Source organism: Lingula anatina, chromosome 1, assembly GCF_051362555.1.
Source record: "Lingula anatina isolate TDL-2025a chromosome 1, LinAna3.0, whole genome shotgun sequence".
NCBI lineage: Eukaryota > Metazoa > Brachiopoda > Lingulata > Lingulida > Lingulidae > Lingula > Lingula anatina.
The window spans coordinates 54,358,465-54,374,098 of NC_141767.1; the positions used below are offsets into that span (position 1 = coordinate 54,358,465).

A 15,634-nucleotide genomic window follows, 5' to 3' on the forward strand; every position below is an offset into this window, starting at 1 on the left:
TATTATTATTATTAATCTACCTTGATATCCCAGGAATCCCTGACTCTGCTCCTCCATGCTAGGAGGAATAAAAGTACCAACAGTGAAATTTACCATGGCAATAATCAAGATGGCAAGGAGAATAAGTTGAGCCTGAAATACAATGAGAAACAGGTTTCCCAAGACTGGAAGACGTCATATGGTGCTTTTTAAAATAAAAAATATGAAGATCGAAAGAGTTGGACTGTTGCAGTGTTGTATTTTCATTTTTAGAATGAACAATTTTTTTTTTTTTTTCAGTTTAAGGCATACTTTCAAATCTTATGTTTTCACTTATTTATAATGTGACTTTATCTATTTAAGAAATAGTCTCTGCTCACCTTGGCTTCCCATTCCATCCCAGCTATGGACACCCCCAGCAGCAGTACAATAGTGATACAGCCTATGATCCTTACATCATTCATCTCATCTGTCATCAATGCATCATACTCCTGAACACAAAATACACAATTCTTATCATCTGTTACACTTAAACTAAAAAAAATAGTGTTTATTATGTTAAAAAAATGAATAAATCAATAAAGAGTCAAAGAACAAATTTCCAGTCAGGTTGGGTTAAATAACCCCAGAGCCACTATTTTAATTATGATTAGATCACCAAAGACAGCTCCAATGAGGTATACCAGCCCGCTTGGCGCCAGGTGTCGCTAGTGTGAATTCAGTCCTTCCACAGTCGCCATGTTGGATATCATATACGTTGGACTGTGGCACTGGCCTTAATAAACATGCCTCAGTATTGTTGTGTACCTGAATGTCAAAGTCGGCAAGGTGGGCATAATTTTCCTGAGGATTCAGGGCTTCGTTTGAAGTGAAGGGTTGCCCATGTCAACACACCTTCCATGTTAAAAGGACAGTTACAACTTGACCCAGGCACAGTAATTAGGCCCCTAAAGATAGACGAGTTGCCTCGCCTCAAAAAGAATACACGTAGAAAGGTTAATTGATCTTGGAAAAACTTATAAAGTTTTGGAAAGAGAGCTCCGTAGCAAGAAAGTGCCCCTAGGAAGTATCATTTATCAAAGTGCGTTTTCTTATGTCCGTAATTTCAGAAGAGTTGTCATAAGTGCCGGTAGCCTACTACCCGCATAAGGTTGTGTTATTAAGTAATATCCTTTTTTATTGATGTATTGAGCATGACTGGTAATGTTAATTAAATAATTATTTTTATTTAAAAAATTATTCAGTACATCGTAAGAATCATAAAACTAGGTATAGTTAGATAATTTATTTGTACATGTATAGATGCAATTTCTCAGCCAATGGAATAATGCATGTTTGGAAATCTTTTTGTAACAGTTTAAGAAATAAAATTTAAAGAAAGAAAACATTTTATAAATGAACAGTTGTTATTCTTTTTTTACAAAATAGCACTTCTGAATTGTTTTACTTGAGTAGAAACACCATATTATTTCATCGCTCTGAAAATTCATTAAAAAGCAGCAAAACCAAATGTTTTATTTAAACAAAATAATTATTCAGTCCATAGTAAAAACCATGAAACCATGTAATACTTAGATAATTTATTTGTGCTATAACTTTCCTGATTATATAGCTGCAATTTCTCAGCCAATGGATTTCTGTAGGTATGGAAAACTTATTGTAACAGTTTAAGAAATAAAAATTAAAGAAAGCAAACATTTTACAAATGAACAGTTTTTTGGTTCCTTTTTACAAAATAGTACTTATGAATTATTTTACTTGAATAGAACCACCACATTATGTCAGCACTTTGAAAATTCTTTTAAAAGCAGAAAAACCAAATTATTTGCTGTAAATACAACTATCAAATTATTTCATCCCACTAAAAATACTTTACAAAATAGCATCATAGTTTTTTTTTTCATTACAGTTAAAGACTATTAAAAACAGCATAAACACATAAGTACTTTTTGTAAAGAATATAGCACCACCAAATTATTTCATTTTAGTTAAAACATTTTTTTTAAAATGGCACTTCAAAATTGTGATTGCAGCTAAAACCATCTCATACAGGTGTACTTTCTATAAACTAGCTGACACGTACTTCCTATAGTGTTTTTCATTAAAAAAAGTTATCCTCGGCAAAATACATGTAGAAAAATATCCAGTGTCACTGTGTCAGAATGAATCAACCCCACAAACAGATCTTTGAATGTAAACACAACAAAATAGCAGAATGGGCGATTCGTAATGAACATCTGGCCTTCTAACTGAGTAAAGTATTTGCAGGTTTTCTTTGGGCCCAGATTTGTGCACGAGATACACATTCCAAAAGGGGAAATCAGGTCCGGGTCCAACTGTCATGTGTCTGCAATGGTTTTGGACACAATGTTCAATGATTCATACAGTTTGTTTATATACTTCTTCTCTGTAGCTGCAATTATCTCTCCAAATCTTGAGGCAGTGATCCGCCATTGTCTCTCCTTGTGTCAGATTGCGCTCTTTCCTTGTTATAACTTGCTTACTCAGTGTCCTTCGCTGTTTGTTCCTCAACCTGAAATATTCATATCCCATTAAAGCATGGTAGATGGTTACAGCATTAAATAGATACAATTTAGATTAGTTTAGATACAATATTATAATTCTATGATGTCACCTATCACCTAGTTTGATAATTCTTTCTCATATTTGGGCCCGATTCTTAATAGCAGACCTCTGTTTTCACTTACATCATTCCCTCTATCCATGCTTTATTCTTTTCATGGCACTTGGCAATAGTTGTTGTCCATCACAGCCGCCTGTAAGTCAGCTTTAGGGTAGGCATTACTGGTGGCTACAGCAATCTTTGCCGCTGATGTGAAGTGATAGGTAAGAGTCCTGAAGTAATCATTTTATCCTGCTCTTGAAGTTGGCTGTCCTGGGGTCCTGAAATCGACAGTTTCAGGCTTTGCCCCCGATATATGGGCCTTCTTTGGGTAACCTTATAAAGAAAATAAATAAGTACATTTACTAAGTATAAAAATCTTCGTGCTACTAAAACAAAATATGAGCGTAGGCCTACTCGTACCTACAGTAGTCTACTGGTACATGTACATAACATGTCAGATTTGTCACACACACCTCGACTAATTTTTGATTTTTTCAAGGAAAATAGTCAGCATTCGTGTTTTTCAAGCACTAAATGAAAAGAAAACACATACCTTCCAGTCAATTCACATTTTCATCCAGATGTTATGGCACCACATTCAAGTAAATTGCGTTTGAGTTGGTTCACTGTCAGCGACGCGTGCACACGCTCCATGTTAAACTCTGGTGTAAAGCCGTGAGCGAGATTCTGCGAGATTTTAGAAGGACTGCTTTCACCCCCACGCCATCTAGCGGCAGACCCTTAAAGCGGGTATTCCCCATTCATTTTGGACCTAAACCAGTCTGCATGTATCTGTGTTAATGCTTGAGAATACCCTCGTTTTCAATGACCTGACCCAATCTTTTAAATATGCCTTGTCTGCTCGTGAAATATTCAGGGTACAGATTTCAGAAAGCCCTTTGACAAAGAATATACAGATATTTGCCACCAATTTCAACTTAAAATGGCTCCAATGTGGCCAATTGCCAACCTTAGTTTTTCAACCCACCTTCATGATATCCCGCACTGTCTCAGCAAACCCCACCACATACATAGCTACTGCCACTGCATTGGCCATGGAGAAAATGATACCAATAGCACCTCCAAACTCCGGACCTAAACTACGAGATATCATGTAGTAGGCACCACCTTAAAGTAAAAAAATTGGAAATTTTACCAAGATCCTACATGCTCAGAATCAACAATGAAGAAACAAATTACAAAAAAACTGCCCAAGTTATTTTTTTCCTAAACAAATCCCTTTTCTTCCTGGGCCCAGAAAGATGTTAAAAAATATACATCTGCTAATAACTATATAACTATAATTCAAAAAGCAGTTTATACGTACATTATCTAGGTTTACTACATAGCTCTTTTGCTTAATACATAAAAATATCCTTATAGTCATCATTTTAAAATTATAAATTCAACACCAATTATGCAAGAGGTGCCCCTCCAAACACTCTCTTACCTCCCTTGACTTCACCATTAGTACATATAGCAGACATGCTGAGTGATGTAATAACAGTGACAACAGTGGCCAGCAGAATAATGGTGGCTCCCAGACCAATTCCTGCTTGTCCAACAACCCATGACAAACGCAAAAACAACATGACACCCCAAATGTTGAGCAGACATCGCACCTAGAAGAAAAATAACCATGTTTTAACCTCATACATTGTATCTTTGATATACTGGATCATTTTCTCTCTCTGTCTTTTTTTTTACTTAAAATACAATAGTTGTTTACTAAATAGCTGAAATTGTCAGAAACGTTTAATTTTGTCCAATCTTTATCAACCACTTAAGATTTCCTTTAAAAATTCCCTATACACTAGTTAGCCAAAATAATACCCAGAACTTATACAGGGTATACTACGTAACACCCCACCTCACAAGAACTACCACTAATGCACTATTTACCAGGACTCCCTTGATCCAGCCAAACTTAACCACCACAGTGCTAGGTGTCTTCGTCTGAACTTGAACCTCATCTTTAGCCGGCCCTGTGCCATTTTCAATATTGTGAGCATCCAATATCTTGTGATGATGAACTGGCTTAGGTGCCTCCTGAAATTACAGGAAACATGTCAGTTAGTCAGTGGTTCTAATTTGTATACATGAAAGGTAACCACATATAGCTTTCGGAAAACCAATTCAAGGAATCAAATGATCTAGTGTTATATGGCACTCAGTTGCTATTTTTATCATTTTCTGCAATTGTTCATTTCAGTATTAATTTTGCTACGTCGTTTTCAAATCTTGATTACAATATAGGGAAAATAAAAGCCTATTGTCCCCTCCCCAATTAAATAGGTAATCATGCTCAGATCACCATTACCATGGTCCTCATTAAATAGAACAAAAGCAGAATCTGAAACAAGATATGACCTTTGCTTGAAGTAAAATGCACTACAAATATCAAGTTAACGACAGCACTTCTCATGTTGATTTCATGTGAAATAACATAAAACAACAAAACCATACAGCACTTGGCAGGGAATGCTGCCATACATAGGAGGACTTTATTACCTGGGTATGTACAGTGGCAGATGGTGATAACTGTCAGTGATTTCAGAGTACACTCACGCAACAACAGAAAGTTACATATCTAACCCAAGTCAGAACACTAGGAGACCCTTCCCTTTTTGTCTCAGTAATTTTATTTCAAAGCAGGTTTGGTGTATTCTAAGTGTAGAGGAATCAGCACTGTGCACAGGTTTTAAAAGTCAAGATAGTTTTCACATAGGTAGAACTCGAAGTGTGATAAACATAATGATTATAACTTCTTTTGTTTAGTTTCATAACAAGATTAGAAGATCATTCTAAGCCTCTGGCCTTTCATCTGTGATGCTTACTAGCTGTAAATCTGAAACCGATTGTAGCCTGATAAATTCTAAGAGTGCATTTGTGGTGTTTGTCAGTTTAATGTGTATTGAAAATCTTATTTTAATTTGAGAAATATATAAGAACTGTTTGAAACTTTATCACTAATCCAGACATTAAGGTCTACTAAATGCTAATTAAAGCAATAGCCTTATTAATATTAAAACCACAGAAATAGATGAACCTCCTGGAGAAAGCATACAATAATTAGCTCTTTGGCATGCTGTATGCCTAGACCAAACTAAGATGGTGAAAATAAGAATTGTAATTTTTATTTTATCATTTTTGTATAATATAATATAAAAAAGTTGATTCTGACAAAGAGATGCTTTATTCATTAAGATTTCACGTTCAAACTTGTGACCCAAACTTGGGATGTTTTCAAGGGGTTGTGTGCATCATTTATACCAATGATCTAATTTTCCCATTTTACATCTACTAATACTTCACTCAATGCTCTTTGTCTTTACAATGGTGATCATGACCATACAATATCTCTACCCAGGCACTCACACCAAAGTTAAACAGCGGGTTACCACAACAATGTTCATTAACATATTAAGAATGAATAATTTATTTCACCATCCATCAATTTACCTACCACTAACTTTGTGAAAGAGTTGTACATTTTCAACACATCAGACATTATCCCACTCAGATCTCAGACCTTCACTACAAAAATCTATATTCCATTCTACATTATTAGGAAACTGACACCAAACATATTTCAGGCAAATGGTCTATATGCCTGCTAACATGACACCTGAATCACAGAAAATGCTGCCTTAAATCTTGCTGAACCTCATGCACCATTAAATATAGATTCAACTCTTCACTTCTACAGTTTTTCCTGCTAAAGCATTGGCCATTACACAACATGGTCTATGTATAGCCTATTTCTTACCACACAACAGTATAGCCTATTTCTTACCACACAACAAAGCTCTTACATTGATTTGGCTCAGGTGCCTTACCCTTAAAGAAGCCTATTAGAACCAATTACATTTTTTTTTCTTAAGCTTCCCTTAGGCACAGCTTACCCACAATGAAGTGAATTAAACAGCTAAAAGTCAACTACAGCAAGAGCTTCAATAAGTCCAATGCCTTCAAGTTATCAGCCTTACAACTCTAATACAGCAGTAAAAGATCACAATCCCATTTCTTACACAATGAAAATCCATCAACTGCCAAGCTCTCTATCTATATGTTTTATTGGCTGTCATGCTTGTGTTAATATCTCATATTTGGAGCTAACCATCTTTAGTTTAAGCATGCTTCATGCAGCTACTTTGAATGGCATGTGTAATTCTGGTAACTGCTTGTACGCATTGTTTTAAACTTTTTCCATTCTTTTTCATTTCAGGTCATTTATCCTTATGTATATACAGAAAAGTAATATCTGTGCATAAAAATAGTGCTATTAGACCTGAAAGAATATCACTTGAGCGACAGCCAAATTCATTACAGAAAAGCTTTTTTCCATCAATATATAGGAGGTCATGAAGCCAATAACTCTGCTTCACAGTTCTTCTATGCTCTTTTACTGGGAATGTTCTTCAATACCAACATCTCCTACGCAACAGAATTGTGGGTTTTGAAAATGTCTGGTTTCTAGAAGCTGTATTTCCAGTTGTCATCTCCCAGCCTCAGTTGCCCCACTGATCATGATAAGCTGAACAAGAAAAACCAATCTAGCCCACTCCAGTTACCCTGGGAGGTGGGGGTGGAGTAGACACATTGATTAGATTTCTTGTTGTGAGCTAATTATCATAATCATCTGGTTCAAGATAGGCTGGTTCAAGTCAACCAAACCCGACTAGAAACAAGACCATGCACAGCAAACATCTAGACCAGCTGACCTAGGTTGTGTTGCAGGCCAGATGCACTTCAGCAGTGGAATACATTTCTGAGCCTGAAAAACATACTAGTAGGTTATAGTACAAATGTGCTATAACACATAAAAGAACAGGCATAAATTCTGCTGTAATATTACTCCAATACAATACAAAAGACTATTACAGTGCTAGTTTTGGTCCATTCAGCATAACCATAGAGATATAGTTAAAACAGAGTTTTTTAAAATGTGATACGTACTGTAGCTTTTCTCAAACATCAAATTTTCAAGAAATACTACAAATGCTTTTTATCTGATAACTCTGCTTGATGTACAAAGTCTTTAAATAATTGACTGTAGAGAAGTGACATTAATTGAAAGACGTAAAAAATTGTGTGAAGAATAAGGGTGGCAATGAAGTGGTGATAAGGCAGCAATTGGTATGCATGCATACAACAACATCTTACATGTAGATTTTATTTAGATAGCACTGCTGGCATATAATGTGAGAAGAAGGTGATAAAACACGTGTATAATTACTTACAAATCTGGAATTATCAGAAAAGGAAATAGATTCACTTTAATTCTTGTAATACTGATACATAAAAATCTCGGTTAAGAATGATTTTTCCATTTTTTAAAAGACCACTTGATCACATATGAAAATATAGAGATATTTTGTGTATGTTTTTACTGAGAATTCTGGCTTATATAGAACATATATAGTAGTTCAACTGATGCCAGATGACCATGGATAGCAGAAGTTGATCATGAGGTAGTAGTATAACTCACAATTAAGAAGCTAAGGAGTCAGAAGTTATAGCCTCTCACAAGGGACCAGTGGAATAGGGTGGAAATTCTTAGTTTTTATCGTAAGGAATTACCTATGCAGGATATCTGTGCAGATCTCAAAAAATGCAAATATGAGAGAGCTTCCTTAAATACATTATTTTGACATGAAGGTCAGTGCTTGCCACAATTACCCAACTAATGCACCAATATGCTTTTTTGGAAAACCTAACCTTCGTTAAAGCAAAGCCTTCAGAAAACTAAACCCTGTGCATTCGGAACAATATAATAATAATAATAATAATTAATAGTCTAAAATCCATATAAAATGTTCAGTAGACTTAACATGGGTAAAATGAACAGAATAAGATGAATTAAGTCAATAAATAATCATGTAGTTAAAGCAATAATAACTCTTGCTTTGAGATTCAAAATTCTGCAAGAAATACATTGTAAACAACGCATGGAAATATATTCTATTGCATTTTACCACTAAAACAGCCGTTATTGTAGTAAAACTAAAATCTGTACTTGTCAATAGGGCTTTCAATGCTTTTCTTCCCGGTCGTCAAGGCATCCGTTGCCAATGACGTAAGGGTGTCACGCGGATTCTCGCGTTCATTCGAGACCAGAATAACATTTGGAACCAAACCCCTGATGCGATATGCAGACGTAAGTTGCGAGTTTTTGTACAGTGCGTCGGATAAAGAAAAGCCCAGAATTGCACACATTGTAGATATAAATGCATTTTGAGCAATAACTCTATACTCTATAGTTTTTAAGTATATTGGGAGATTGTTCCATTCATTTGGTCCATAGACCTGAAGAGCTAGGTTGTAGTATGTTCTCAATCTGGCATAGATGACATGAGCTAAAAACTGGTGAAAGTGATCTTAAACTACGTTTTGAAGAAAAATGATGAATTGTTTTTTGTAGGTTCGGGGGTGCTGATTGGTAAAAAAATGCATGCATAAAACTTAGAATTTGAATAAAATGCATGCTCTAACAGGGAGCCAGTGTCACTGCTTTAAAATGGGTGTGATATGTGTCTCTCTGGCTGTGCGGGTTAAAAGACATGATGAAATATTCTGAACTTGCTGCAGTTTTTTTATCGTTCTTCGGTATAGCCATAGAGTAAAGAGTTGCAGTAGTCTATAGTAAGTGAGGTGATCATTGCATGAATAACCATTCCCTCAAAAGAATGATCCAGGTATAGTTTCTAATACTGGCATACTGGCATACTGGACTTTTGTCATAACAAACCCCATATTTTTGAGGTAAAAACATAAATAAATAAATAATTGTCTGATTTTAGAGCAATTTTCTGACTTTTGTTTTAAGAAAACTGTTACACAGAGCTGACCCTGGACCGAGAGTCACACCTTACAGCTTACTGTAATAAAGAATTGTTCCATAAAAAAGGGCTCAACAAAATTTGGCAATCACACTAAGACATGGAAGATATCCTAAACTCTGAAGTAGGATGGTTGATTACATGTCAATAAACAGCATGAGGAGAGAAAAAAGGCAGGAATTATCTACAAAGAAGATTATCATTGTCTAACATATGGGCTCCCTTGTGTTGTCCATGACAAAAGCCATCCAATATGTACTCTCTGTACCCATACTGTACTAAATCACCTTTCTTTGTTATTGTAGAGCTATGAACATAACTATTTTGATGATAAACTATGATCATGATAAGAAACCAGACAAACAAAGATTTCTCCGTCTGGCTGACTTCGTAATGTGTTATCTCAGTCTTCTGGAACTGAATCAGAACTGTAGGTTGAATCAGTTTCACTGCATGTCTGGCCTGGTCATCATAGGTCAACCAAACCCAAATTTGGATAATCACCTACAGCCATGCAATGGCTAAAATAAAGGTTGTACTGCCATCATAAATATGTAGTGATAATATAGTGCCATGTATCATATCATGAAACTGCTGTTGTTAAAAATTATTAGGGCCTTTACAGTTATTCCTTTTTTCTCCCTCTGTGAATAAATTGAATATGTAATATTTCTAATTACATGCATCTTGTTCATTAAAAAAAAAACAGATAAAGATATTAACAGTAATGGAGTAAAAAAATGAATGTACAGAAAAAACAATCATGATTCACATAGTGTAGGAACAAATGCATTTCTGATTTCTGGTTATATTGTTTTCTGGTTACATTTTCATTTCTAAATAGTTTTATTGCTGATTTGACTGGAATTTAACTTAACCTTGTTCTTTATATACATCACCTTGATATTTCAGCTGTTTATTTGTCTTATTTCATTTTATTTTGTTAATTTACCCTTGCAAAGTAAATGAACATTCTAAATGGATTTTAGACTTTAATAAATATTTTATTATTTATTTTCTTTTCCTCTGTTTGTTGTTGTTTCCTGCTTATGCATTATACCTGTTTTTTTTTTTTTTTTTTTTTTTTTTTTTTTTTTTTTTTTTTTTTAAGGCATGGCATTGGCCATAGAGAACAATTCCAGGTCAATCAGCTTGGCAATTAAAGTAAATTTTACATAATGTGTCTGGCCTGCAGTAGCATCATGTCAGACTGAATAACTTCACAGCAGAAAGTGATTTTTATCACCTGTCTAATTGGGACATCTCCAGGTATGAACATCTTCTAGGAAGAAAGAGCAACTGATATATGCTGATAGAGCTCACAGGATAAATGCTCGAGTCATGGACATTAAAATAAATCCTACACAAAACATATATATATGTATCAAGTTATCTATTGATTACCACAGTTCTAAAACTAAATACAATTTTTACTTTAGTGAAAGATGCAAATACTCAAAATTTTCAGTGATGTTTTTACAGCAGGTATGATCAAATAGATGTAGCTTTGATTGCACATTGGTTATAAGTATATGGCACAACACTACTATGACTAAATGCTAACACACTCATTACTAAATTAAGGCTTCGTTCACATGCAATGTCTATTTTCTAAATTCTGTTTTCTATTTGCTGTATGTCTTATGATCACGGTCTGTGGCCTGAATATCCCGCGGCGTAATTACTGGCAGCGCGAGCCAGTTACTATAAGTTACTATAAGTTACTGGCTCGCGCTGCCAGTAATTACGCGGCGGGATATTCAGGGCACAGACCGTGATCATAAGATAGCGCAAATAGAAAATAGAAATTAGAAAATAGACATTGCATGTGAACGAAGCCTTAGCCACCATAGGCTGCAATGGGCATTAAATATTATGTAATACCTTGAGCACTACTGATATTGATTCATTTGTTGGAAAGATAATCACTATGCTGATTTTCAAACTCAAGCTGCCTTTCTTTAAAAAAAAGGTCCCTAGTAAATTTTAATTAAAACAAAAACACAGTTTGGTTCTTTAAGAGCAAATGTCACAATATATACCAAAAAATTCAATAACTTTTATAAGAAATAATAATAAAAAAAAAAGAGCTCACAATTATGGATGAACAAATCTATGAGACATACATTCCAAAACAACAGTGTCTAATTTTTCTACTAAGCACCCTCTCCCCTCAAACATTTAACAATGCATCATACTTTACACAAAGGCACTAGAGCAGGTGTGGCACATGATTAATCGATACAACTTAAGCTATCGGGCAAATAAACAATGAAGAAATGATCAACAGGCAAAAGTAACTATATTATGCCGCCTGTATAAACAAAATACCAAACAAGACTTATGTGAGTAAACATGTTAGTGACTAAGTAAACATCCATACAGTGAACTTGGGCAAGACCTGTGATACTATTATCCACTATATCACCTGCCAATGGGTAAATACCTGTACAGAATTATTGATAGATTATAGATATCGCTCTCTTAAGTTATTTCTTTTTTTTACATAAATACAATTATTGTGTTATACAAAAAAACTTTCGTATACAACTTCATAACATAAAATCATCAAAAAGTAAACAGTTTGAATAATAATCTGAGGAGTACAAAAATTTCTCGAAAGGCACAAGCCAATATGTAGTCATGTCAAATATAATAGCTCAAGTGAGATAATCGTAACTAAATTACGAGGATTGACAGTTAATCCCTTCACAGCTTGAAATAATTTTCAAAGCTTTGCCATATTCCACATTAAAGATTATCTAATCTTTATCCTGCCAGCTGCCACGCTGGATCAATACCATAGCAACAAGTAGTATCATGCCAAAGTAAATCCATATATATATATATATATATATATATATATATATATATATACACATAATCAGAATGATTGAAGAAGGAAAGTGAGTGTTTCCTAATTTCAACTATCCCTTCAAGACACACATTAACCAAGTACTAGTAGGCATGTCAAATTATTGCTATTAAACCCAACCAAATCGTATAACTTAAAGAAATACCACAAGCTTTCATTTTATTATTTCCTTTTATTTCATTTTCCATTTCGTTACCACATGGAGGGTCAAATAAATGTAGTAGGTAAAATTTGACAGAGTCATTAATTGGGGGTAATTTATGAAATGTGGATTTCAAAGAGATCTATATCTAAGAAACTGGCAGTAGTAGATATATATTACATATTACAGTACATTTGAGGGAATGTGTAAGAAATTTGGATGGCTTGTTTGTTCTAAAATCATGTTCTCTTAGAATGTATCTGTGCAGAAGTTTTTTACAATAAACTTTTTGTTTCACACATCATGTATCTATCCGGTAATCTAAAACAAAACAATTTGCATACAGATTCAGAATCAGCGTTACGCTTGGGTATCTTTCCATAATGTCAGCAGCTCTAATGTTCAATGACATTTTGGCCCAGACAGGTGCTTTGAAAAAGGTGATAAGTTGATATTTCTTTTATTGACACTGTAGGCATACCAACATACATACACTGTGTGATTGATATCTGATTAACAGAGCATTTCATGATAAATATGAACTTACCTTCAACAAAGCATGAAATTTTGTAAAAAAAAAAAAAAAATTCAGCCATTAATGTAAAAAACATGGAAGAATGACGCCATTACAAAATGGCTGGGCATATCTGTTGCCACTTGTAATACTAACACAAATAATTATTTTAATTAATATTAAATAAAGGTAAATGCTTTACAGAAATTTAGTCAAGTCTATTTGAAATTTCCTTTCAAAAAAGGTGTTGTCAAATGAGATGCATATTCATTTCCATTTAATATAGCAGAAAAGGCATTATAAACTTAGTTTCTGTTATCTGACTAGAACTCTTAATATTCAAACTGTACTTTCTTATTAGCAGATAAACAGGATGTTTATACTCACAATTTATCAAATTTTATCATTTTTATACCACTGCCGATAATAAAGCTCACATTGAATGAGATAAATTTTCCTGAGTAAACAATCACAAAAGCATAAAATAATCACAACAGCACATGTCACTCTCTATTTGGAAAGAATGGAATTGCATTGAAATCATAGGTTATGTTTGGATTTCACTCCTTCGTACTTAAGTCAACAAATGTTTATTGAATGCCTCTCCTTGACTAGAGTGGTGAAACCAACATTGATATCATGTCGGATGTCCGATATCTATCATTTACGCACCAACTCAATATAAACAGAGGAAGGGTTATCTTTCCACTTTCTTTGCCAGTAACTGTTATATTGGGGGGGGGGGGGGGGGGGGGATACGGTGCCATGTGTAGGTGTCTTGGGCATTAGGTATACAACTTTTTTTAAACATAATCTCAACAATGACATCTCAAATATTCGACAAACATATAAATGACTAGTATTAGGAATATGTACTGCTACATAATATGGCTATCAGAGACCTAATATTTGACAAAACTTCCCCAAACAATAGAGGTTGGACTGGAAGAAGCACATACCTTTTCTTCATGCAGTTCTTGAAGCGTCGGCCTCGACTTTAATGCTTGAGTGGTTGAGAGCAAATTTCTGTAATGATCAACGTGTGGAAGGGCTTCATTTGTGTTATGTCCAAATGTCTTGAGATTGTGGGTGTCATAAAAACTGTGCGAGTTATACGAGTCTGATATGAGCGGAGACGTAGGCGGGGACAGCGATTCCACATGGTCTCCGCCGCCAGCGTCATTGTCTGGTACTGTCTCTTTGTCCTCTTTGAATTCTACTTTGTTCACTTTGAATCGCGACTTTTGTTTATTTTTGCTGTCTTGTATATCAGAATCATCTTTAGGTACTACTTTTAATTCAATTTCCTCTTCCTTCTTTTCGGTGCTGTTTCTTTTCTCCTCAACTACGTCTTCGACATCAAAATTCTCCGCCATTTTTTAACACCAGAGGCAAGGTCGCAAGATAAGACCAACAATGATCACTGATCGTCACACAGTTTCGTTTTGGGTTGTTTAAAATGCTCGAGGATGGCTGCTCTAACAACTAAAACAACAAAATAAGACGCAGTAAGATTAATTCCTCATAACAAATGCTAAGCCTAAACATCTCTGCCGTGTGGAAGAGAACGAAATGCAAGTGAGTCATTTTAAACGTGGAAGAATGCACTGTTCAAAGCACAAGGTTGTAGCAACACAACTAAAGCATTTCACTAAAGTGAAGATGAGAAACGGCTGGAGAGGGAAAAAAGGAGTTCATTGTTGTAGAGTGCAGCAGTTGCGTTAAATACCTACCTTTTCTTTGATAATATTCAACAGTTTAAATATTAATATAGAGGTGTAAATAAGGTCACAGGCATGCTCTTGAAAATATTTAGTGCACAGATTGCAAACTATGTTTTACTTTCATGAATAATAAAAAGTAATTCGTCGTCTAACCCTAAAAAGGACACAAATGCAAAACGTCCATATGTGGAAACGTTTTACCCACTTTGAAAATTCAATCATCGCTGGTTTTGTTCTTTGATTTACCTCCTACAATTAAGTAGGCCTATAACGTTGTAAAAAAATATGATAACCTTCTGTATAAAGCAGTTGATTGTTTTTGAGCGACATTAGTTGGCTTGTCACCGAATAGCCTATAAAAAAGGGAGGGGGGATACACCCTACTAGCTGACAGTAAAATAGGGCCTAAGCATTAAACAACTATTTTCCATTCGTGGTCCAAATATTGTATCAGATATCAGATGTCAAACTCCCAGCACCTGTTTCCTATTGCACCAAGTACTTGGGTAAGATGAAATGTTCTGACAATTTTTCTGGGGAACATACGTTACATAGCATTAGCCATGACACATTTAGCCCCTTGAGTTACAGTTTAACTATTTATAATAACGCCCTTAATTACGTCATGTAGGCTATAATTTAACGTGACTTAATACAAAATATATCGGAACGCAATAAAAAAATTAAAATTAAATGACCCGGAACATGCGTTAACCGAAACATAGGCGTTACAATTAAGGCTCCTTACATATGTAAAGGGATGGTAAAAATAAAACATTAAATTAAAATTGGATTTTTTTTAATATAGGCCCTATATATAGATGGATAGATACATGTGTGTGTTTAAAAAATTGAATAAAACTTTCAATTCATTCAATCTTATTTTTATTTATTTATTTATTTATTTATTTATTTATTTATTTATTTTTATT

At 34.5% G+C, this 15,634-nt stretch overlaps 1 protein-coding gene and 1 long non-coding RNA gene across 2 annotated transcripts in view; both read right to left on the reverse strand.

The window, feature by feature from the left end:
• The window catches only part of LOC106167063 (solute carrier family 12 member 1), a 38,201-nt gene that overhangs the window by 13,483 nt on the left and 9,084 nt on the right, over positions 1-15,634 (reverse strand). Inside the window, exons 2-7 of the mRNA XM_013545870.3 lie at positions 13,938-14,463; positions 4,508-4,654; positions 4,056-4,227; positions 3,594-3,733; positions 360-470; positions 21-132 (exon numbers count right to left, since the gene is read on the reverse strand). Coding sequence (XP_013401324.2) covers positions 21-132; positions 360-470; positions 3,594-3,733; positions 4,056-4,227; positions 4,508-4,654; positions 13,938-14,354 — 1,099 coding nt within the window. The 5' untranslated portion in view covers positions 14,355-14,463. The remainder of the gene's footprint in view (positions 1-20; positions 133-359; positions 471-3,593; positions 3,734-4,055; positions 4,228-4,507; positions 4,655-13,937; positions 14,464-15,634) is intronic.
• On the reverse strand, positions 1,682-3,568 carry LOC147764791 (uncharacterized). The gene is made up of 3 exons (XR_015333251.1): positions 3,159-3,568; positions 2,688-2,938; positions 1,682-2,512 (listed from the first exon to the last, which is right to left on the reverse strand). It is a non-coding gene; the product is annotated as an uncharacterized LOC147764791 (long non-coding RNA).